The sequence below is a fragment of the Molossus molossus genome, unplaced genomic scaffold, assembly GCF_014108415.1.
Source record: "Molossus molossus isolate mMolMol1 unplaced genomic scaffold, mMolMol1.p scaffold_m16_p_20, whole genome shotgun sequence".
Lineage (NCBI taxonomy): Eukaryota > Metazoa > Chordata > Mammalia > Chiroptera > Molossidae > Molossus > Molossus molossus.
In genome coordinates, this window is record NW_023425356.1 from 25444910 (window position 1) to 25467945 (window position 23036).

At 48.1% G+C, this 23036-nt stretch overlaps 2 protein-coding genes across 3 annotated transcripts; both read left to right on the top strand.

The window, feature by feature from the left end:
- Positions 1-9537: 9537 nt before the first annotated feature.
- TTC24 (tetratricopeptide repeat domain 24) lies at positions 9538-14595 on the top strand. Its single transcript, XM_036273261.1, is given in 10 exon segments — positions 9538-10237; positions 10424-10627; positions 11078-11206; positions 11369-11481; positions 12253-12351; positions 13222-13320; positions 13482-13538; positions 13888-13918; positions 14193-14288; positions 14579-14595. Coding segments are annotated over 10 exon segments (1545 nt in total).
- Positions 14596-19154: 4559 nt separating this feature from the next.
- On the top strand, positions 19155-22202 carry NAXE (NAD(P)HX epimerase). 2 transcript variants are annotated; one of them, XM_036272807.1, is made up of 6 exons: positions 19155-19369; positions 19487-19595; positions 19719-19829; positions 19910-20023; positions 21089-21236; positions 21807-22202. In XM_036272807.1, the coding sequence occupies exons 1-6, from the start codon at positions 19188-19190 to the stop codon at positions 22007-22009; spliced, it is 867 nt and encodes a 288-aa protein (XP_036128700.1). In that variant the 5' UTR covers positions 19155-19187; the 3' UTR covers positions 22010-22202. The 2 variants fall into 2 exon arrangements, with proteins under 2 accessions (XP_036128700.1, XP_036128701.1); XM_036272808.1 differs by having other exon boundaries at positions 21089-21283; positions 21807-21983.
- Positions 22203-23036: the final 834 nt, after the last annotated feature.

Consider the following 23036-nt stretch of genomic DNA (forward strand, 5'->3'; position numbering starts at 1 on the left):
TCTGAGGAGTGAAGGGGGATAGGTCAATAAAGGGAGCATGAGATAGAGGGCCCTAGCAGTGAAGCTTCTTAACAGACTTTCTTAGCCAACTCTGCTCAGAGACCAGAAGCATCTTCCAAATATGTTTCCCCTGGCTCCAATCTTCTGTTCCCATCCAGTAAGTTATCCTTACTGGAGTCAGCAGCCTGTTGAAGGGTGGCCTTTGAACCCTTTAACAGGCGGATCCATCCTGTATCAGAAGCGTTCCTTCCCATCCCTCTTTAGCCATCTTCCAAACTTCCTCCTTCCCACATCTACATGGACCTTCCCTTAGGGCCTCCAAGCTGGGATATCCAGATCCCTACTTGGCTGGCAAATTAGCTCATTATTTTTTAAATGTTTTTATTGATTTTTTTTAGAGAGAGGAAGGGAGAGGGAGAAGAGATAGTAGCATCAACAAGAGAAGCATAAACACTGGTTGACTGCTTCCTACTGAGGATCAAGCCCACAACCCAGGCATGTGCCCTGACCCAGAACTGAACCATCAACCTTTTGGTGCATAGGTCAATGCTCAACCACTGAGCTACATCAGCTGGGTTTAGCTCCTTATTTTATCCCTAATTAGATTCTGAGTTCTTTAAGAACTGGCTTATGTCATCCTCCTCAAGTATTCTCCCTGAGGCTAGGTTAACAAAACCAACTAGGGCTTATCATTCAACAGCCATTCATTAATTCAATACCTCCTATATGTCAGTCACTGGGCTAGTAGACCCCTACTAAGAAATACAGAGATAATTATTAGAACAGAACAACCTGTGTGTTAAAAAAAACTCAAATCTAATGTGATAAGTGTGATTCTAGCCCATGAATAGTCTATACAAGAAGCAGGGGAAGCAAAGGATTCTACCTATGAGTAAAAGCTTAAAAAATGAACAGGTGAAAAGGGGAAAAGACAGTTCAATAGAGAGAACCACATGAAAAAGTGGGATTAAGTGGAAGGACAAATAATTAAAACAATTTTTTTTTCTTTATTTATTTTAGAGAGAGAGGAAGGGAGAGGAAGGGAGACAGAAACATCAATGAGATAGAACATCGACTGGCTGCCTCCTGCTTGCCCCACACTGGGGATTTGGCCCACAACCTGGACATGTGTCCTTACTGGGAATTGAACCCGTGACCTCTTGGTGCATGGGTTGACGCTCAACCACTGAGCCACACTGGCTGAGCAGGACAAAGAATTTTAAAAGATCACAAAGGTATCTTTACTCTCCTTTTTGGTACATGTCAAAATAATCTCCATACTAAATAAAATGCAGACAATACTCTGACCCCCAAACTCAAGAATATGGAATCCCTTAAATGAGATAACATTCATAGTCTGCTTTAGTCACAGTCTCCTTTATCCTTATCCTTCCTCCTCTCCCTCATTCCTCTGGTCTCCTTAGGGAAGACCATATAAAACTAGACAGAATAAGTCCAGCCAGTGTGGCTCAGAGGTTGAGCATTGACCCATGCACCAAGAGGTCGCCAATTTGATTCCCAGTCAGGACACATGCCCAGGTTGTGGGCCTGATCCCCAGTGGGGGGCATGCAGGAGGCAGCCAATCGATGTTCTCTCTCATCTATGTTTCTATCTCTCTTCCTCTCTCTCTAAAATCAATAAAGGAAAAATAAATAAAGTTAGACAGAATGAGAGAAAGCTACACACACACACACACACACCCCAAGAAAATAAACTCGGAGGGCTTGAAGAGAAAGAGCTTAATCAATATGTTTTGATTCAGCACCTAATGTCATTCCCACTCTTGATCTTATTTCTTTATATTGCATACCCTGCAATGACTTGGGGGAGGGGAGGGGCTTCTTTGAATTGGCAGTTAAGCAAGTTAAAACACATGTTCAGATTTGAAAGCACTGACCAACCACAGGAAATCCATCAGTTCCTCCAATAGGGTGTATAAGGAACAAGTAGTGGTTGCTAAGCATGGAAAATAAACCAGTAAGTGAATGATATCACCTCAGAGTTATGAATTGAGGACTATGAGACATGGGCAGGGCTTTGTATACACAGATACACACACACAGAGTCTAAAAAAAAAAGAAAATCCGTCTTCTTGCCCTACTCAGGTTTAGAACTAGCTTTCCTTCAACAGATTGGAGGATGTCAGCTTGTTTTTTGAATCCCAGTAGAGGACAAAGGAAATTTTGCCTTGTATTCAGAAGGTCTGATGGAAACCTTTCTGCTTCCCTATCCTTCTAACCCGTCTCTTTCTAAAGCAGTGTTTTTGAAAGTGTGGTTCATGGACTAACTGCACAGGAGGGCTTGTTATACATTAAATTATGGGCCCCCATCCAGACCTCCTGGAGCTAAAGCTCTGGGATAGGGCTCATGAATTTGCAAGCTACCCAGGTAATTCTGACACCCTAAAGTTTGATAGGCATTATCTCAAAGAGGCATCAAAAAGTCAAGGAGCCCCTTGTGGGAGTCAAAAAAATAACTTTCTTCCCACCTTTCTAAGTTCTTCTGGCTGGGCTAATAATCAAATTAACATGAGACAGATTAACAAGAGAAACTTATTATGGATGTATATGCCGAGATGTCATAAGAGTACAAGAGCCCTGGCTGGCTTTGCTCAGTGGTTAGAGCGTCGGCCTGCGGTCCAGAGAGACCTGGGTTCGGTTCTCGCTAAGGGTGTGTACCTCAGTTGCAGTTTGTCCCCGGCCCTGGTTGGTTGTGCAGGTGACAGCCACTCGATGTGTCCCTTTCACGTCGATGTTTCTCTCTCTCTCTCTCTCTCTTCCTCTCTCTCCCTCCCACTCTTTCTGAACAAAAAATAGAAAAATATCCTAGGGTGCGGATAAAAAAAAAAAAGAGTACAAGACAAAAGGAGGCATTGGGCAGTTGAGGCTTATGTGCCATTCTTTTTTTTTTTTTTTTCTTTATTGATTTTAGAGGGCGAGGAAGAGAGAGATGAAACATCAATGAGAGAGAACATTGATTGGTTGCCTCTTGCATGCCCCCAACTGGGGATTTGGCCCACAACCTGGGCATGTGCCCTGACCAGGAATCAAACCAGCAACCTCTTGGTGCATGGGTCGATGCTCAACCACTGAGCCACACTGGCTGGGCATTATGTGCCATTCTTGACAAAGGAGAGGGAGGCAGGGGTCTGGAACTGCAAATGGAAATCAGGTAAGTCACAGGTAGATGAGAAAGAGCAAACATGTGGTAAACAATGGGTGTCTTGTTCAGTCACCCAGAAACAAGGGTACACAGAGGGGAGTTCAACAAATAGACTTCGCTGGATTTCTCCCTGTCTACCACATTTACTTTATATATTAAGCAAGTTTTTCTGAATTCCTTTAGGCGGGTAAGGAAAGAGGGTCAAAGGTTCTTTTTAAGTCTTGTGTTTCTTAATAACTAGCTTAACATTAATATCCCAAAAAGCATATTTGGGGTGGCAAAACTTTAGACCCCAATTCCCTGTCAGGGCTTAGCAAGCATGGCAATCATCAGTAACTGCTGAATGTTAAGAGGTCATCCAGATCACCTTAACGTAGGAGCCCCAGAATTTGGGAATAAGGGAGAAAACTCTTTTTCTTTTTCTTTGGTACATGTCCCTAGCGGGAACCGAACCCGGGACTCTCCAATCGCTGAGCCAAACCGGCGAGGGCTAGGGAGAAAACTCTTTGTAAGCACAGAAGTCGGGAAAGTTTTGCTGCTCGGAGCTGTATTCCTGCCCGAAGGAGACCGGACTCCGCTCCCTCCGCACCGAACACAGTCCCGCCAGACTTCGCCTGGTAGACCCCGCACCCAGCCCCCGCCCCAACCTCTCCCAAGACCACCGAGTCCCCGATAGGGGCACCACCGCTGGGCCCTCCTCGGCCACTCTGACACTCACAGACCGCCCGGCCGGGGCCCGCTCCTCTCCCCTCCATGTTTCGCCTTCTCCAGGTTTGAATCTCCCGCCGCCCGCCACCACTCCTCACCGTCACCACTGTCCTACAGGACATTTCCGGTGTGTGCGTAGGGAACACTGGGATTTGTAGTTCCAGGCTGCAGAGGCGCGTCCCGGGTGGGGAGGACTGGAATACCGCCCAGCGGGGGAGGGGCGTTCCCCTCCCCGCGGTGCCCTGGGTTGCTGTACCTCCAGGGCTCCTTAGTTGCTAAAATGTCTTATTTCAAGTAGGCCCTGCCCTTGCCCTTGCCTTTATTATTTTCCCCTAGTATTTCCATTAATCTTGCTCCGCTTCCTATAGTAGTCTTTGGCCCCATTCACTTGAGGACCTGCTTGGGTGGTGTGGATGCACAGATAAATAAAGGACAGTAAATGCCCTAAAGAAGCTTGCTGTTCTGGAATGAGTGATAAACATATAGTCAAGTAAGTTAGAGATTAGTGATACACAGAAGATTGGAGTTCATTGCTGTAATGAAGAACAATAAAGGACAGGAAGACTTCCTTGTGGAGGTGACAGCTGATCTGGGTTGAAAAGTTAACAAGAATTCAACAGATGGATGGAGAGTGAAATTTCAGTCAGTGAAAACAGCATGTGCAAAAGCAAGGAGGTAAGTTCAGAAAATTAAAATCGGTTCAGTTTTATAGGAGAACAAAGTTCAACCAGGGAGAGGCAGGAAGTAAGCCTGGAGAGGTACAGGGCCAGAGCCTGCAGGGGCCTTGGGCACCATGGTCTGGGGAGCAGTCATGTGCCAAAAAACACTTTAGATATAGGTCAGAACAAGATTTATATTTTATAAAAATTCCTTTTGCAGCAGAGGCTTGAAGGGAACTGAGGTTAGGGACAGAGACCCACTGGGAGTTTATCGCAATAGCACAGGTAAGAGATAATAAGGGTCTGAACTAATAAAAATAATATAACTACAACTATAATGAAAAAATATTTTTTGATATATTACGTAATAGTCTCCCGCCCCCTCCCCCCCCCATTTGGTATTTCTCCTTTTGCCTTTCTTCCCATGCCGATTCAAGCAGCTAGGCAGCCTAGGCTCATAGTCTCAGGGGAGAAATGTGAAGGAGCAAAACCTAGAAAATATCCAAACCTTCAGAGAAGCAGAGGAGACTCAGGGCTGAGACAAAACCTTTTGGGAGATGTGGGGTTTGAACAGAGTGGGTGTTGTCTGAAACCAGAAGGGACTCCCCTTCCCCCTCACCACCACCACCAGGGGAGAAGTAGGGAGAATCTAGATATTGGTGGCTCCTGGTGATAGAGATCCCACTCCCTGCTTCCTGGGAAGGACTGGAAAAGCAAAGGACCCTGAGAAGGAACAGTTGCATAACGAGCCAGGCAGCTATGCCTTTAGACTGTTGTGCAGAAATTGCCCAACCCAGCCAGAAAGGAAGTAGCTAGATGACTTACTCCCTCTTCTGGTTGTGATGAGGGTCCCTGAGCCTAAAAGGGCAAGGTGGATGAGAAGAAAGGAGATGTCAGTGGAGAGTGAATAGGTGGCCAAGGACCAGATGGGCCTCCTCTCTTAAGTCTTAGCATCCATACCTCCCCCAACGTGGACTGCACCCTGGGTGAATGGAGGAGGCAAATCAAACTGACTCCCATTGTTTCCACCCCAGTAGTATAGGGGCTTGAAACATCAACTGAGTAGAGATGTAGTTTCAAATTCCAGAGTTACAGACCAACACATTGAAATGCATTGAGTGCTTATTATATGCTGGTAATATATTTAGCACCATCTTATTCAATCTTTACTGTATAGATGAGGAAACGGAGGCTTAGAAATTTCACACAGCTAAAAACTGGTAGAGCCAAGATTCAAACCCAGTCCAACTCCAAGCCTGGGTTCTTTTTTTTCAAATTCATTTCATTTTAATATTTATTTATTTATTTACTTATTAGATAGAATGGAAGAGAGGCAGAGAGAGGCAGAGTGAGAAACATCGATGTGAGAGCATCGATTGGTTGCCTCCCGAACGGGGATGGAACCTGAAACCCAGGTGTATGCCCTTGACCCAGAATCGAACCCTCAACCTTTCATCCCAGGGCTGATGCTCTAACTGCTGAGCCAAACCGACCAGAGCCATTTACTTTTATTTTTATTTATTGATTTTTAGAAAGAGAGAAACATCGATTTGTTGTTCCACTTATTTATAAATTCATTGGTTGATTCTCTTGTATGTGCCCTGACCGGGGATTGAACCCACAACCTTGGTGTATTGGGACCATACACTAAGTTACTGAGCTACCCAGCCAGGGCCTCCAAGCTTGAGTTTACTTAATCACTGTATACTATACCACTTCCAAGGCTATGGCCATGAGACTGCAGAGGAGAGGGTACACTGGAGAGGGGTTTCAGAAGTAGAACCAGTAGGATTGAGAGCTGGAGGAGAGGGGGGAGTCATGGATGTCTACCAGGTTTCCAGCTTAGAGACTGGGTTGATGGTTTACCTACTAAGACTGGGAACATAGAATGGGTAGATTTGAGGAACTAGGAATTTTGCTTGGACAAACTAAGTCTAGATGTATACATTTAGAAATTATTAGCTTATCAGTGATGTTAAAATCAGAGGGGTGAGTGAAATGTTCATGGAAGGTTATGTGAAAACAAGAAAAGAGCAAAGGGCAGCATGTTGGGGAACACTAGCATTCAAGAGATGGACAGCGGGTCCAGAAAAGGAGACAGAGAAGTTGTCAGAGCAGAAGAAAGAGAGCCAGGACACATGGGACATAGAAGCCAAGTAAGGGGAGCGTTACAAGGATATGTCAGATAGAGCAGGAAATCAAACAAAATGATTCAAGAAAATAATCACTAGATCATTCAGAGGTCTCTAAGAACCTTGGTGAGAGCAGTTTCAGTCCTCTGCCTGCGGAGTCAACAACAGACTGAGCTGCATATATGGTCCTGGCCAGGCTGTGATAGCTCTGGAAGGCCCAGCCTGGGGCAGAAGCTGCAGGCAGCTGGGAGAACCTACCTCTAATTAGCCCAGAATCAGAAAACCTGGAGTCTAATCCCAACTGCATGACTGCTCTGTGGCCTCAGACAAGTCACACCTGCTCTCTGAGCCTGGTCTCCTCTATGAAATGAGGGTATGGGATAGATGGTCTTTGAAGTTGTAACTAGTAACAAGCCCATGATGCTTTGATTCATTGCTTCTAGTGAGGGACTTGAGGGGTGTGTCTGCAGGTGTGGAGAGAGGTGGGACAGGAAGGACAATGAAATTCAAGTGTCTGTGCCCAAGCACCAGCAGGGTTAAGCACTAAGATAGGGCACCTGAGCTGTCAATCAAAGAATTCCCTAGGAGTGGAAGGTGGTACCTGGTTGTCTAGTAACATGGGAGGGGGGGTTCTGAGCAAGGAGCGAGGGGAGGTAACCCAAGACAGAGGAACCATTCCAGAAAGCCAGCTTCGTAGTAGATCGGAGATCGGAGATCAAAAGAGGTAAGGCTTCCTATGGCTGGGGCTCCAAAACCTGGTAGGAGTAGCCAGGAATGTCCCAGGGATGAAGGCCTTGAAGAGGCAGACTTCCTAGGTGTTCTTAGGAGCAGTGGAAATTTCTTTTAAAAGAGAATGTAACACCTCTGCCTACTTCTAAAACTTGGGAAAGGGGATGGGAGGGAAGTGGGGAGGGGCTGAGAGCTCAGAGCCTGGGTCTTTTCCACTCTTTTCCTGTCTCCTAGGAGGAGCGTTCATGAAAAGCTCTGCCTTTCTAGGGGAGAGATACTAAGGGGAAACACATGCTAATGAGAGAAACGTTTTTTGGATTTAAAAGCACTAGAGACCAGAGCAGGATATTGGGGGACTGAAACTAGCCAGCAGACAGAAGCCAAGGAAATAGGAGAGAAAGAAGTTCCTCTTGAGATAGGGAGTGTGTGTGTTGGGGTGGGGATAGAGAGACAGAATCTTCACTCCTGGAAGTTGGCTCCTTGCCAATTCAATAGCTTCTTCAGCTTTGTGACCCCAGTGCCTTTTATGGCTCCTGGCACAGAGCAGGCGCTCACTGAGTACTTGTTAAACGGACTTGAACCATGTCTTGAGATTAGACAGCAAGAACACCTAGATTATGAGTGGATAGCTGTATGTGGAGGCACAGGGTGAAGAGGAGAGGCCCTGTATGTACTCAGTTCATTCATCTATTCATTTATTCATTCAATAAACATTTTTTTTGTTGTTGTTGTTATTACATGCCCCTAGCAGGAACCGAACCCGGGACTCTCTGGTCCACAGGCCAACACTCCAACCGCTGAAGCCAAACCGGCCAGGGCAATAAACATTTTTATGATAGTAAAATATATATAACGTAAAAAAATTTTAAACAACACTCTTTTTTTAATATGCTTTTTTAAAAATTGATTTTTAGATAGAGAGGAAGGGAGAGGGGGAGAGAGATAGAAACATCACTGAGAGAAAAACATCTATTGGCTGCCTCCTGCACACCCCCTACTGGGGATCAAGCAACATGGACATGTGCCCTGACCAGGAATCAAACCAGTGACCAGCGTCTTGGGATGACACTCAATCCACTGAGCCACACCAGCCTGGCTATAACATAAAATTTATAGTTTTAAACTATTTTAAGTGGCATTAAGTATACTCATATTATTGTGCCACCGTCAGACCATCCATCTTCATAACCTTTTATCTCATGTGATAAATATTAATTGAGAATCTACTAAGTTGTCCAAATCTAATAGGGGAGATAGACAAGAAAGTTAACAACTCTAGCCCAGTGTGAGAAATGCCACAAAAGACATAAGGTGCTATGGGAGTACAGAAGGACCCAGTTGGTTAAGGGGAGGGGACTTTCTGAATGAAGCTTTTACTTGGACTGAGTCTTGAAGGAGGACTAAGAATTAGGACATTAGAGTGAGTTGTTATGGTGCCCAGTGAGATAGATGAAGCAAAGTAAGACGGCAGAGAGAAATTCCTGAGACCCTGGCGTTCACACCAGGGCAGGGATAGAGCTGAATTGCCCTAGAGCAGCGATTTTCTTTTTTTTTTTAATCCTCACCCAAGGATATTTTTCCATTTTTTGTACAGATAGAGTGGGAGGGAGAGAGAGGAAGAGAGAGAGAGAGAGAGAGAAACATCGATGTGAAAGGGACACATCGAGTGGCTGCCACCCGCACGACCAACCAGGGCCGGGGACAAACTGCAACCGAAGTACGTGCCCTTAGCGGGAACCGAACCCGGGTCTCTCCAGACCGCAGGCCAACGCTCTAACCGCTGAGCCAAACCGGCCAGGGCTAGAGCAGCGATTTTCAACCAGTGTGCAGCAAGAACTTTTAAAACATGCAATACCTGACTGTTGAGTCAGAGGTACCGATCTCTTTTCCTTAGATTGTCAAATAAAACAATGACAGCAGCCAATACAACAATAGCCATCTGTTTTAAATTAATCAAAATCGTGCTGCTTTTTTAAATTTGTCAGATTGGCAAAAATACATTTTTTTGGTGTGCCACAGAATGTTAGTAATTAGTTTGTGTGTGCCATGAAATGAAAAAGGTTGAAAATCGGTGCCCTAGAGGGATCCTGCTTTGGAGGAAGCAGAGGGTGACATATTGAACCCTGTGCTTTCCATTATCAGTACTATGTCTTCCCCCAACCCTGAGGATATCCCACAGGAGGCTGAGCCCTCAAGCTCCAAGAAGAAAAAGAAGAAAAGAAAGTGGCAACAGCAAGAGGCCAGCATCCAAGCCTTCACCAGGGCTGGCCATGGGGCCCTACTGGCTGGCCAGAACCATGAGGCCTTGACCAACTTCCAGAGGGCCTTCCTCCTGGCCTCTAAGACCTCACAAAACAGGGACACTCCCATTCTCCGGGCCTGTGCCTTCAACCTGGGGGCTGCCTACGTGGAGACTGGGGACCCAGCCAGAGGCCTGGAGCTGCTACTCAGAGCCCAACCTGAAAAGAAGTCGCAGGGCAGGTGTCATGGTGACCAGTGTTTCAATGTGGCTTTGGCCTATCATGCCCTGGGCAACCTGCCTCAAGCTTTGGCCTGGTACCACAGGGCCCTGGGCCACTATCAATCACTAGGTGACCAGGGGCAAGCCCAGGCAAAAATGGGAGCCTGCTACCAGGCTCTGGGACAGCCTGAGCTGGCAGCCGACTGCTTGCAGGAAGCAAGCCAGGCCTATGCTCAAGCAGGGCAGCCCCAGGCTGCAGCCCTGGCGCTGGGGGCTGCGGCAGGGTGTATGCTGAAGAGTGGGCAGCATGGCGTGGGTGAAATGGTGCAGGTGCTGGAGAAGAGCCGGAAGCTTGCCGAGATGAGCACTGAGCGGGGACTGCTTGGTGAGGCCTTTGGTCAGAGAAGTGTGGGATCTGGGCACTTTCTGACCTGGTGATACTCTGAGAGGTGGGGTGGAAGCAGAGGTATTCCTGAGGGCTGAGGAAGGGGACCCTTTGAGAGTGGGACACGGGCTAGACCAGGAGAGCCTCAGTTACATCCCACCCAGTGACCCTGGCCTTGCCCTCTAGGGCAACTCTATAATGACCTAGGCCTGGGCTACTCCCAGCTCCAGCTGTTCCCGCTAGCAGCAGAGGCCTTCCTGCAGGCCTTGCCCTTGTGCCGAGGGCCGGGAGAGGAGGCCACAGTGCTGAGAAACCTTGGGATGGCCCACAATGCCCTTGGCAACTATCAGGAAGCCCGGGAATTTCACCAGAAGGCTGCTGACCTGCATGGTGAGTACCAGGGCTGGGCATGGGATTGAGACTAAGGGACTAAGGGGGTACCAGCAGGATTAACGGCTGAAAAGGGAATGGACCTAATTATGGGTCAGGAAGCCCAGAACCAGGGAGTGAGGACTGGGGATGTAGGAGATGGGGTAGCCAGATATGATAGAGGAGTGCGGGCCCAAAGGCTGAGGCCTAGGGCTGGGAAGGCAGCAATGGGCAAAAGGAAGAGCTATTAACACCTGCCTTGCCTGCCTCACAAGATTGTTGCATGGCTCTGAATAGCCAGGGGGAGGCTTTCAGGCCAAAACTCAGGACTGAGGAGAGACTGAATATAGGTATCAAAAATGTGGGCCTTTGTGGTACATCCGGAGGCGTACTCTTGGTTGTTGGGGGGTAGGGTCCTGATACCCCAGCAGCCAAGGTCCCTTCTTAGAATTGGGTGGGCTCTGTCATCAGGCTCTGTGGGGCAACGGTGGGAGCAGGGCCGGAGCTTTGGCAGCCTGGCATTTGCGCTGAGCCAGCTGGGGGACCACAAGGCTGCCAGAGACAACTACCTACATGCTCTGCAGGCTGCCCAGGACACTGGTGAGGGTGAGGGGGTTAGTAGGTGGCTTGGGGGAGGGGGGTGGACCAAAGGCTGAGTCCTTGGGGCTGGTGGGGAGGCCGGTTGGGGGTGGGGAGTACCTCTGGAGGGGAGGGTTGGTGAGGTAGGAGCCATAAAAAGACCTCTCAGGCTCTCTTCCCTAGGGGACCTGAAGGGGCAGTGGCAAGCCTGTGAGGGTCTGGGGGCTGCTGCAGCCAGACTGGGGCAGCATGATCAGGCCTTGAAGTACTATAAGGAAGCGCTGGCCCAGTGTCAGGTAAGACCCTCCATCCCAGAATCTAACTCTTCCTGTTAGCCCTCCAGAAAGCCTTCTCTGGCTAACAGTCCTTCACGTCTTGTCTTCTCTGCATCATTCATTCACTCATCAAACATGCACTAGGCACTGTGTGCCAGGTCTTGGGACGCTATTGTGAGGAAGAGTTCGTCTCTGCCCACAATTCGGGGCAGGACTCTGGCAAAGGCATGGGACTGGCACAAAAGAGAAGGAAGATAGCCCAGCCAGCGTGGCTCAGTGGTTGAGCGTGGACCCACGCACCAAGAGGTTGCCAGTTCGATTCCCACTCAGGGCACGTGCCCAGGTTGTGGGCCTGATCCCCAGTGGGGGACGTGCAGGAGGCAGCCAATCGATGTTCTCTCTCATTGATGTTTCTATCTCTCTCTTCCTCTCCCTTCCTCTCTCTCTCTAAAAATAAAGGGAAAAAAATTGTCTTCCTTCTCTCTTTAAAAAAAATTTTTTTTCTTTATTGATTTTTAGAGAGAGGGAGGGAGAGGGAGAGAGAAACATCAATGAGAGAGAACATATATTGGCTACCTCCTGCATGCCCCCCACTGGGGATCGGGCCCACAACCTGGGCATGTGCCCTGAGCGGGAATCGAACCAGCAACCTCTTGGTGCATGGGCTGATGCTCAACCACTGAGCCACACTGGCTGGGCCTTCCTCCCTTTCCTATTTATTTCTTCCCCAATTCCCAGAGAACCACAAGGCCTAGGCCTTCCACATCACTCCATTATCCTCCCTCTCCCCAGAAGGAGCCAGATTTTGTGCGAGAGCGGCTGGTGGCCAAGCTGGCAGATGCCATGAGGATCCACTTGGCCCAGGGTGGACCAAACCTGCCTCAAACCCTGGTGAGATGACACCTGAGACAAGGAGGTGGGGATGGGGAGAGGTCACTTGGAGAGGGGAGAAGTAGAGGTAAGCAGAGCTGACGTTCTCAGGATGCTACGCCTGACTGCTCTTCTGTGTTCATCTGCCCCTGGGCCAGCATAAGGTACATGTATCACTTTCCCAAGACCACCTGGGGGTGTGAGGTGGGCAGGGAATCGTGGCACATGTCCAACACTAGGGCTATGCCAGGGCCTTGGCTGAGTGGTAACTAGTTTAGTGGGTGAAGGCCTAGGGGGTGCAATTAAGGACACTGAGACACATCAAAAAGGAGGGGGAGTTTTAAGTCCTTGGCTGCAGTTCCCAAAGTGGCCACATGATGGAGACCGTGCTCCAAGGAAACCCCTCTCTCCCATCTCTGGTTATCTGGGGGCATTTCTCTGTGGTTCTCCACCACTCTCCTCCTCTGGCTCCTCTCACCACCTCCCAGCCTCTCTCAACAGGTTGATGCCTCTCCAACTGCCTTCTTTCTCACCGGCGGAGATACCCTCAGGAACCTCCCTCCCAGGAACTGAAGTTATACTTTAGTATTTATATTTATTTAATAGGTTTTATGTCTCTTATTTTAAAGACTAGGACATCCTATTTATAATTTGCAAGCAAAATTAAATCAACTTTCCCAGCTGGAGTGACTCAGTTGGTAGTTACTACTGGGGCCTTAACAGAACAAAGGGCCTCACCCTGAAATTTTATTCTCAGACACGTGGCACAGCCTAGTATGCTCTGGGCTTCTCTGTCTCCCTGGGGCTGTGTATCTGGAGGGAACATACACTCATGTGCACATCACAGCCATTTTTCTGAAACTGATTCCCTTTACTCCTCTTCATTCCCAGACCTCAGCTCCAGGGGGGCCTCAGACTCCAGGGGGGGCCTGCCCAGCAGGTACTCCAGCCAGCTTGGGAAGGAGCCCAGCAGAAGCAAAGCACAGGTGAGTGGGGTGAGGTGGAGCTTCTGGGAGGGATGTGGCCTCTAGGGGCTGTTGGGAGGTATTGCTGCAGTGCTACGGGGAGTGGGGGATGGGACCTCATAGGTGCCCCAGGGAGAAGGGGACCTGTCTGCGTACCACTCTTCCCCCTGTTCCCTGCCCATATAGATCTTTGGGTGGGAAGAGAAAGAGTTAGAGAAGGGCCATGAGGAGAAAGAGGAAGAGGCTTCATGAAAGTTCCCTGTGATGGTCGGCTTGTGCAGGGACTGGAGTGTGAGGAGATGTAGGCTGTCTGGCTGAGGGGAGCCCTCCCTTCATTCCTCTTATTGCCCCCTTTCCCCACCCCAGGTCTAATGCCCCAAACCAGCCCTACCCCCATTTCTACTCTTCTCTCAAGACCCTGTCCCATTTTCCCAAACCCTTTCTGAAATCACCTCTTCCTCCTTGCTTCCACAGCCTTCCTAACTTCTAGAACTGCATCTCAGAGCACCAGGGCTTGTTGGGAGCCTACTAGGTGCCAGGTACTGGTGCTTTTCTTACACTAGCCTGCCGTTGACAGTCTCTTTCTTCAAAGGCTTCCAACTCTGACAGCAGAGTTCCTTGCTGTTTGTTGACTCGAATTCACTGATACGTATCTTCTTTTCAGTATGTTTCCTTCCAGGCACTGGCAGATCATTCCCACATCTAGCTACTAGGTGGCCCAGGCTTGTCAATCACCTATCCCAAACAGGGCATAGTCCTTGGTGCACCCTTCATGTACAGTGACCAACACGTTCCCTGACACCCATTCACCTTGTTCCCCTAAAGTGTTCTTTTCCACTGTGATGGTTCTTGGTTCAGAGAGGCCTACAATGAATGTGTCTGTCCCTCTCCATCCAGGTTCTAGACTTAGGGCCCATCTCCCATTTGGAGGCCAAGGCCACCCCAGCATGGAGTACCCTGGCATTCTGGTACCCAGTGCCCCTAAGCTAATGGGTGGGTCCCTAGGGGAGGGAAAGAGACCTGGAGAATGGATAAAGGGAATAGGGGGGATGTTACTTGGGACTGTTGTAATGGAACATGATCGCCGTTAAAGTTGGGGACGATGTGGTCTGGTGCTTGGGAATATACAGTGCTCTGAGCCTCTTTGTCCAGTTGTCATCTGAACAATCATCACCCAGCTCAGGAGGCCTGGCATACCCCCCACTTCCTGCACAGCCTGACTGGAGACCTCAGAGAAAGGGAGAGTCCCGCTGAATGGGGGGATCCACCCTGCTGCTCTGCAGCCCACCAGCAGAGGTAAGGGCCAGGGAGGGCAGCAGATGCTGGAGCCAGAGCAGGCTGCTTCTGCTCTTTCCATAGCCACTCCCACTGGCAAGCTCTGCCCTGCCTCCTTTAGGTCATTCAAACAGCTCAGGGAAACCTCCAGCAGGGACCCACAGAGGAGACCCACCACATCTGGCTTCTGCAGGATCATGTGACCCCACCCTGCTGGCCTCAGCAGTACCTCCCTAATAAACACACTCCAGGGGTTTCTGGGACCAAACCTCCTCCCAGTTGTTCAGTGCTGTACAGACACGAAATACAACACAGCCAGCAAGTGGGCTCCCGAGCAGGCTGGACAAAGGCTTTGCAGTCTCAGCACTGAAGCTGTTTGCTGCTTGCTGGGATTTTTGGACTCAACAGGCAAAAGGGAAGAGGAAAATGGATGGTGAATCTCCCCCTTTTCTTTCTGGATCCAAACACCATGATCACTAAGGCCCTTTCCAGTTCTAAAAGCTATGACTTCTTGGCCAAGAGGCTTTGGAGTCAGTGACTCTCTTCTCTTCAGACTTCCACTTTCTCATGTGGGAAATGGGATTATAATACTACAGAAGGTGCCCTGGCTGGTTTGGCTCAGCGGTTAGAGCATCAGCTGGAGGGTCGCAGGTTCAATTCCCGGTCAAGGGTGTGCACCTGGGTTGCAGGTTCGATCCCTGGCTCTGGTTGGCATTGCATGGGAGGCAACTGATTGATGTATCTCTCTCTCCCTCCCTCCCTTCCACTCTAAAAATCAATGAAAAAATATTCTCAGGTGAGGATCAACAAAAAAAAAATAAGTACTATAGAAGATACATCTTAACCAACCGATGCACTCCACTTCCTACATGAAACAGCAGAGGCTGGATGTAGGCCCCAGAACTTGGAGCCTGTAGGACACCTGCGCCAGCAGCCACAACAGTGACGTTAAGTTTCTTGGTCACAAGTATTTTCTCAGGTGGATCCCCTTTAACAAATGAGGAAAAGAGGGCACACAACTAGTAAGTGGAGAAGCCGTGATTCTAACCTAGGCCGTGAGTCCCTTCTTCTGTGATGCTGGGCAGTTCCACTCCCCCAGATAAGCCATTGTTTACCAAGTGTTGGTTGTGCTTGACACCAAATGTATTTATGCTGGTTGTATGTGTTATTGTAATTTGTAATTTAATTAAATATTATATAAATTGAGAGCCAAGAGTGTGAAAACAAGCACTGTTTCTGTGGAAACAAAGTTGAATCCTTAGAAAACTTGACTTAAGGTTGAGTAACTTTAAAAATTGTTGCCCTCACCCGGACAGTGTAGCTCCCTGGTTGAGCATCGACCCATGCACCAAGAGGTTGCCGGTTTGAATCCCAGTCAGGGCACATGCCCAGGTTGTGGGCACAATCCCTAGTGAGGGGCATGCAAGAGGTGGCCAATCAATGTTCTCTCTCATCAATGTTTCTATCTCTCCTTCTCCCTTCCTCTCTCTCTAAAATCAATAAAGAAAAAAAAAAATTAAAAAACAAAACCCACCATGTTTAAAAATAAAATAAAATAAAAATTGTTGCCCTGCCCTGGCCAGTTTGGCTCAGCAGTTGGAGTGTGAGCCTGCAGACTAGAGTTGCAGGTTCAATTCCGAACAAGGGCACATACCTCGGTTGCAGATCATCCCAGCCCTGGTTGGCTGGTTGGGGTCATGCGGGAAGCAGCCAATTGATGTGTCTCTCTCAAATCAATGTTTTTTTCTCTCTCTCTCCCCCCTCCTCCCACTCTACCTGAAGGTATTTAAAAAAATATCCTCGGGTAAGGATTAAAAAAAAAGTTGCCCTACCCTGGTTGGTTTGACTTAGCTGTTAGAGCATCTGCCCTCAGACATAGGGGCTCAGGTTTGATTCCCAGTCAAGGGCATGTACCTGGGTTGTAAGTTTGATCCCTGGCCCTGGCCGGGGTTGTACAGGAGGCAACTAATCGATGTGTCTCTCTCACATCTGTATTTCTGTCTCCCTCCCTCCCTTTCCTTCTTTCCACTAGCTTTAAAAATCAGTGAAAAGGCTGGCTGGTGTGGCTCAGTGGATTGAGTGTCGTCCCATGAACTGAGAGGTCCCAGTTCAATTCCTAGTCAGGGCACGTGCCCAGGTTGTGTGCTCGATCCTCAGTAGGGACATGCAGAAGGCAACTGATTGATGTTTCACTTTCTCCCTCTCCCTTCCTCACTCTAAAATCAATAAAACCATTTTGAAAAAATGTTGTTGAATTAGATTTGAGCAAGGAGATTATTACATATTAGGGGAAATCATAAAAATCTAGATGAATTTTGCATTCAGATTGCTTTAAGCATGCCATATTTTTTGTTGTTGCTGTTGCTAGTCCTCACCTGAGGATATTTTTTCCATTGCTTTCTAGAGAGAGTGGAAAGGAGGGAGAGAGGGATGGGGAGAGAAAGAGAGAAACATCAATGTGAGACAGGCACATCAATTGGTTGCCTCCTGCACATGCAGGGATTGGACCTTCAGCCCAGGTACGTGCCCTTGACCTAGAATCGAACTGTGACTCTTTGGTCCACAGGCTGATGCTCTAACCACAGAGCCAAACCAGCCAGGGCTCTTTCTAAAATCAATCAATAACTAACAACTATAAAGTAAAGAACCTGGACACACTTTGACAGATGGCAAGTGAATGTATTTTTTTGTTTTAAGTTGAAATAAGATAACCCACCCCTGATCATGTCACAAAGCATCAAGCCACAAAGAGGGCTTCTACTATACTGTGAACTACTTCACAATGAAATTTTCAGTATTCATTAAAATATTTGTAGAGGACCTACTACGTGCCAGGCACAGAAGTAGATGTTGTTAATCTTTCTGATGTAAATGGAGTATGTTATCTTGTTAGGCATTCAAGATGTCTTTATTAGGATGCAGGTTCACCAACTATAACAAAAGCTAATGTAACAGTGCCTTTATCCAGAGAGAACTCTGTCTCATATAAGTAGCAGAGGACTAATATAGTGGCTCTCTGGAGTTTGGGGAGCCAGACAGGATGCTCTGCCATCCTCAACCTGGGATTTCAATCTCATAGCCTAAATGGCTACTTCAGCTCCAGCATAATACCTTCCTTCCAGCCAGTCAGAAGAAAAGAGGAAGTGGAAGAAAACATTCTTTTTTTTTAAGGGTATGACCTACCAGTTACATTTATCATTTTTACTCAAATCTCACTGGTCAGAATTTAGTTACATGTGCATGGTTAGTGCAAGGAAGACTGGAAAATGTAGTGTTTAGATGGGCATCTATGTGGCCAGGTAAATCTCAGGGGTTTTTCCTGTTACCAAAGGAAAAACAGAGAACGGATTTTGTGGTACAAGTAGCAGCGTCCGCCACCCAGGAGTATTGCCAATTCAATCTCAAACATCACTGGCTCTACCATTTAATAGCTGTATTATCTTAGGAAAATTACTTGACTTGTCTCTGCCATTCAATTTCCTCATCGATAACATAAGGATAAAAATATAGGTTTAAGCCCTGGCCAGTTTGGCTCAGCGGTTGGAGCGTCGGCCTGTGGTACAGAGAGACCCGGGTTCGGTTCCCGCTAAGGGCATGTACCTCAGTTGCAGTTTGTCCCTGGCCCTGGTTGGTTGTGCGGGTGGCAGCCACTCGATGTGTTCCTTTCACATCGATGTTTCTCTCTCCCTCTCTCTGTTCCTCTCTCTCCCTCCCACTCTACCTTAACAAAAAATGGAAAAATATCCTCGGGTGAGGATAAAAAAAATAAAATAAAATAAAAAACAAACAAACAAAAAAAACACAAGCATAGCTGGAGACCAATGTAAATCCCATGGATGATAAATCTTATAATTAATAAGATTATCAAAGAAATTAAATTTTGCTTTTCACAGTGAACTAGCCAGGAAAGCAATTCATGATACAGAAAAAGAATAAATCTAGCTTTAAAACGACCTTCTTTCCACCTGGATAATTATCCTAGTGCCTTAATGGTAACTGATTTGTTATTCCACAGACTTCTCCCTTAACCATGCAAGAGAGTATTTGGGTAAATACTTAAAAGTTCTTGGGTAAAAAATTTAATTTTCCTCTCCAGATTTTTTTTTGAAATAGTATCGTGACCTGGAGTCTATGGTTTCAACATTTTTGACAAAGGCATACTCAACCTAGTTCCTATTACTATTATCTTGATAACGAGGTAAGTATTCTATATTATTAGGAAGTACACTGTGTTATTGTGGTAAACAGAGCTCGGGGAGCTAAATTATATAAAACGCTTAGTAGAGTACATGAGAACACTAGCTTAATTTATTGAGCCCTACGTACCCGTTCCCGTCGACGCTTTGCATGCGTTACCACCCAATAAAATGTACTCTTATCCCACTTTATAGACGGGAAACTGAAACCTGGAGGGTCCAAATTCTCTCCGCTGGTCAGTAGTACGGCAGGAACCTGGGCTAACTACTACGCTAAACTCGAACCGTGCGCACAGCAAAGCGCGCAAGGAGAAGCGCTTCCGGGCGACGGCCCCCTCGCCGGCCTCTCGGGGGCGGGACGAAGCGATACGCATGCGCCAGGGCAGCCGGGTCGGCCGGAGGCGCGCACCCCGCGAGCTGAATGCGCGCGCTGCGGTCTCTATTCGGGCTCGGGCTGCTGGTGGCGAGCTCGCGCCTGCCACGTGCCAGACTCCAGGCCCATGCCTGTCGTGTGGGACCCACCTGGTGGGGGCCACAGAGGCTGAGCTCGGGTGGCCGCGGGGACCCAGAGGTCATGGCGAGCACGGCGGTGAGGTACTTGAGGTAGGCGGGGCTTCGGTCGGGGGCCGGGCGCAGGCCTTGGGCGGATGGCTCTCCCTACAGTGGGATTTGGGACGTTGTGCCACCCGCGCGACCGAGCTGAGCAGAGGGTTTGCTCAGCCAGGAGGAGGCTCAGGCCGTGGACGAGGAGCTGTTTAACGAATACCAGTTCAGCGTGGACCAACTTATGGAGCTGGCTGGGCTGAGCTGTGCTACAGCCATTGCTAAGGTCAGTGGCATAACTCTCGACCTGGTCCTCTGGCCATTGCACAGTGAAGTGGGAGGGACAGCTAGACCAAGTTTGAGCTGTTACCACCCAAAGCTGCTCTGAATTCCCTGACTATACCTTCAGGCATATCCCCCCACGTCAATGTCCAGGAGCCCCGCCACTGTCCTGGTCATCTGTGGCCCTGGAAATAATGGAGGAGATGGCCTGGTCTGTGCCCGACACCTCAAGCTCTTTGTGAGTATGTGAAGGGCTGTGGGGAGGCTGTGAGGTTTCTAGGATCTGAATATGATTTATCCCATTTCCTTTCCTCACAGGGCTACCAGCCAACCATCTACTACCCCAAAAGACCTAACAAGCCACTCTTCAACGCACTGGTGACCCAATGTCAAAAAATGGACATCCCTTTCCTTGGTGAAATGCCCCCAGAGGTAGGTGGCTCCAGTTCAGCAACCTCCGCCACAATAACCACTGTATTCTGCTCTTCCCTCAGGTTTCTAGGCTGAGCCCATTTGTTTATCTTTCTCTAGACTAGACCTTAGAGGGTAAGAATAGTGCCTGGCTCTGCCGGTATGTTCCTCTCACATTGATGTTTCTACCTCTCTGTCCCTTCTTTAAAAAATCAATAAAAACATTAATAATAATAGTGCTTGTCACTGAAGGTGCCTAAAGCATGCTATTTGAATAGAAGCAGCATAAGAGCCTTCTCCTTCATAAGGTGTGCTCTATGAGTTCCCAGCACCACCTCTAAAGCTTCCTTTCCTCTTGCCCTGGCCGTTGTGGTTCAGTTGGTTGAATATCCTTTCCAAAAGTCGCAGGTTCATTTCCTAGTCAGGGCACATGCCTGAGTTCCTGGATCCCCAATAGAGGGCGTGCAGGGGGCAGCCAATTGATGTTTCACTCTCTCTTCCCCTTTCCCTTCTCTCTAAAATCAGTAAAAACATTTAATATATAAAGCTTCCTTTCAACCCTTCATCTACCCAGGTCACTCCGTTCACTCTGTAGTCATTTCTTTGCCCCTAGGATGCAAGAAAAACATCTTAGGAGCTGAAGTGAATGCCTAAAACCCATTCTACAGATGCATAGATTTAGGGTGGGAAACTTGAGAGCTTGGTGGGTTTTTTAGAAATTTGACACATTTTACAGATGAAGAGACTGAGGTACAGCAAAGGAAAGTGGTTTTTCCAAAATCACAGACCAGATCTTGGCAAAGCTGAGACCAGAACCTGGCCCTTCTGACTCCCAGTCTCAGGCTTTCCCATGCTGTAGCCTCCCCAATGGCAGGCAGGCAAAACTCGGTGTCTGGACTCAAATTGGCCTGAATCAGGGACCAACTTGCATTTAACTCTAGACCTCAGAATGCCATCTGAATGAGACAGAATTATATTTGTGCCTCTGTGAATGCCCTGTGGGTGCAGAGAACAGCTCTCTCCTGTTAAGAGCTCTTTGTGTAGACGCTGGCCCTGACATCCTTTACCTTTCCTGTTCCACCATAGCCCATGCTGATCGATGAGCTATATGATCTGGTGGTGGATGCCATCTTTGGCTTCAGCTTCAAGGGTGATGTTCGGGAACCATTCCGTACAATCCTGAGTATCCTGAATGGAGTCACTGTGCCCATTGCCAGCATCGACATTCCCTCAGGTTCTGGGTCCAAGGAGGTTGGGAGTGGGGTCCTGCCCTGTCTTGAGGTAGGTACCTAGGAGTCCTGATTCTTGACCTAAGGCTCAGACCAAGTCTAAAATGAGTCGAGGTACCCTGGCTGGTTTGGTTCAGTGGTTATAGCGTCGGCCCGCGGTCCAGAGAGACTCAGGTTCAGTTTCCGCTAAGGGCATGTACCTCGGTTGCAGTTTGTCCCCGGCCCCAGTTGGGGTTGTGCAGGAGGCAGCCACTCGATGTGTCCCTTTTATGTCGATGTTTCTCTCTCTCCCTCCCCCCCCATCTGAACAAAAAAAAAAAATGGAAAAGCGTCCTCGGGTGAGGATAAAAAAAATAGTAAAATGAGCCGAGATGCAGAACATAGCCGGGAAGCAAAGAATTCAGGAGCACCCTTCACATGTTGGCTCCAAGAAACCAAAGTCCAGGGTGCATGAATTACTCAGGTTTGGATGCAGGGGGCTTCCCTTTCCTTTAGGACTACGGTAGAACAAGGTTTGGAAGAGGACTAGACATCTGGCCTCTTCTGCTCTTCCTGAATACAACCCTCTTTTTCAGGATGGGATGTGGAGAAGGGAAACCCTGGAGGGATCCAGCCAGACTTGCTCATCTCCCTGACTGCACCCAAAAAGTCTGCCACCCAGTTTACCGGTCGATACCACTACCTGGGGGGTCGTTTTGTACCACCTGCTCTGGAAAAGAAGTACCAGCTCAATCTGCCATCATACCCGGATACTGAGTGTGTGTATCGTTTGCAGTGAGGGAAGGTGGGTGGTGTTCTTCCCCATAAAGACTTAGTGCCTCTCTCAGAACTGTGGAGACCTGAGAGCTCTTCTGGCAGTAAAACTTAATGGGTGGTAGGCATCTGAGATACGGTGTCATCTCTGGGGAAGCACAAGAAGCAAGAGAGGTTGCTGTGGCATTTGAGGGCAATAAAAACTTACTTTCATATGCTACAAAAGTCTCCCAAGTGACATGTACTTGTTCTTTATACACATGTGATTCTTACACATTAGGGACAGAGACAAGACACTGAATGAGGTTCTTTCTGTAAGCTTTTCCCTTCCATTCAACAATGTAGCAAAACCACAGGAGGGTAACAGAAGAAATTTCTTCAAAGGAAACTTAATTTGTATTTAGGACCTTCCCAGACTGGGAATGGAGATGCTAGTCAGGACTTGTATATAGGCTTAGGAGCCCAAGCTGATGTTTATTGACTCATTTGGCATGGTGTTAGAAACCAGCTCATAGACCTAAATTTGTGTGTTTTTCTTAGTTTCACAATATTTAAAAATCAGGACATAACCATGTAAGTCTACAGCTTCAGCTTCTTTTAGCAAGGATGCCCTTCAAAGGGTATCTGCATTCCTATTCCCACAGCCCCTGACACTCCTTGTCCCTTGGCTGCCTGACTCTTGTAGGCACTTGAGTTCATGATCTCTGAGCTAGAAGCTGCAAAGGGAAGATACCCACTCCCTCCTTCAACTAAGGCATGGTGCTACTGCTCTCCTCTCAGCAGGCTGGTATTGCAGAACTCAATTTCCTCCTTGAGAAGGACTCCTCACTGGGAGAGTGCAGGAGACCTGCATCAACTCAGGTCTCTGAGTTTCAACAACTGAAAAGAAACTAATTGAGGCCCGACCTGATCTGACCTTCAGTCTCTCTTCTCCAGTTTCTTTTTTGCTCTCTGTTTAGTGCTGGCTCTGTCTCGTTCCTCTTCTGCTTGCTGCTGCCTCTTCTTCTTACCTCTGCTGCTTGAGCCAGGGTGTGCTCTGCTCTCCGCTTCCC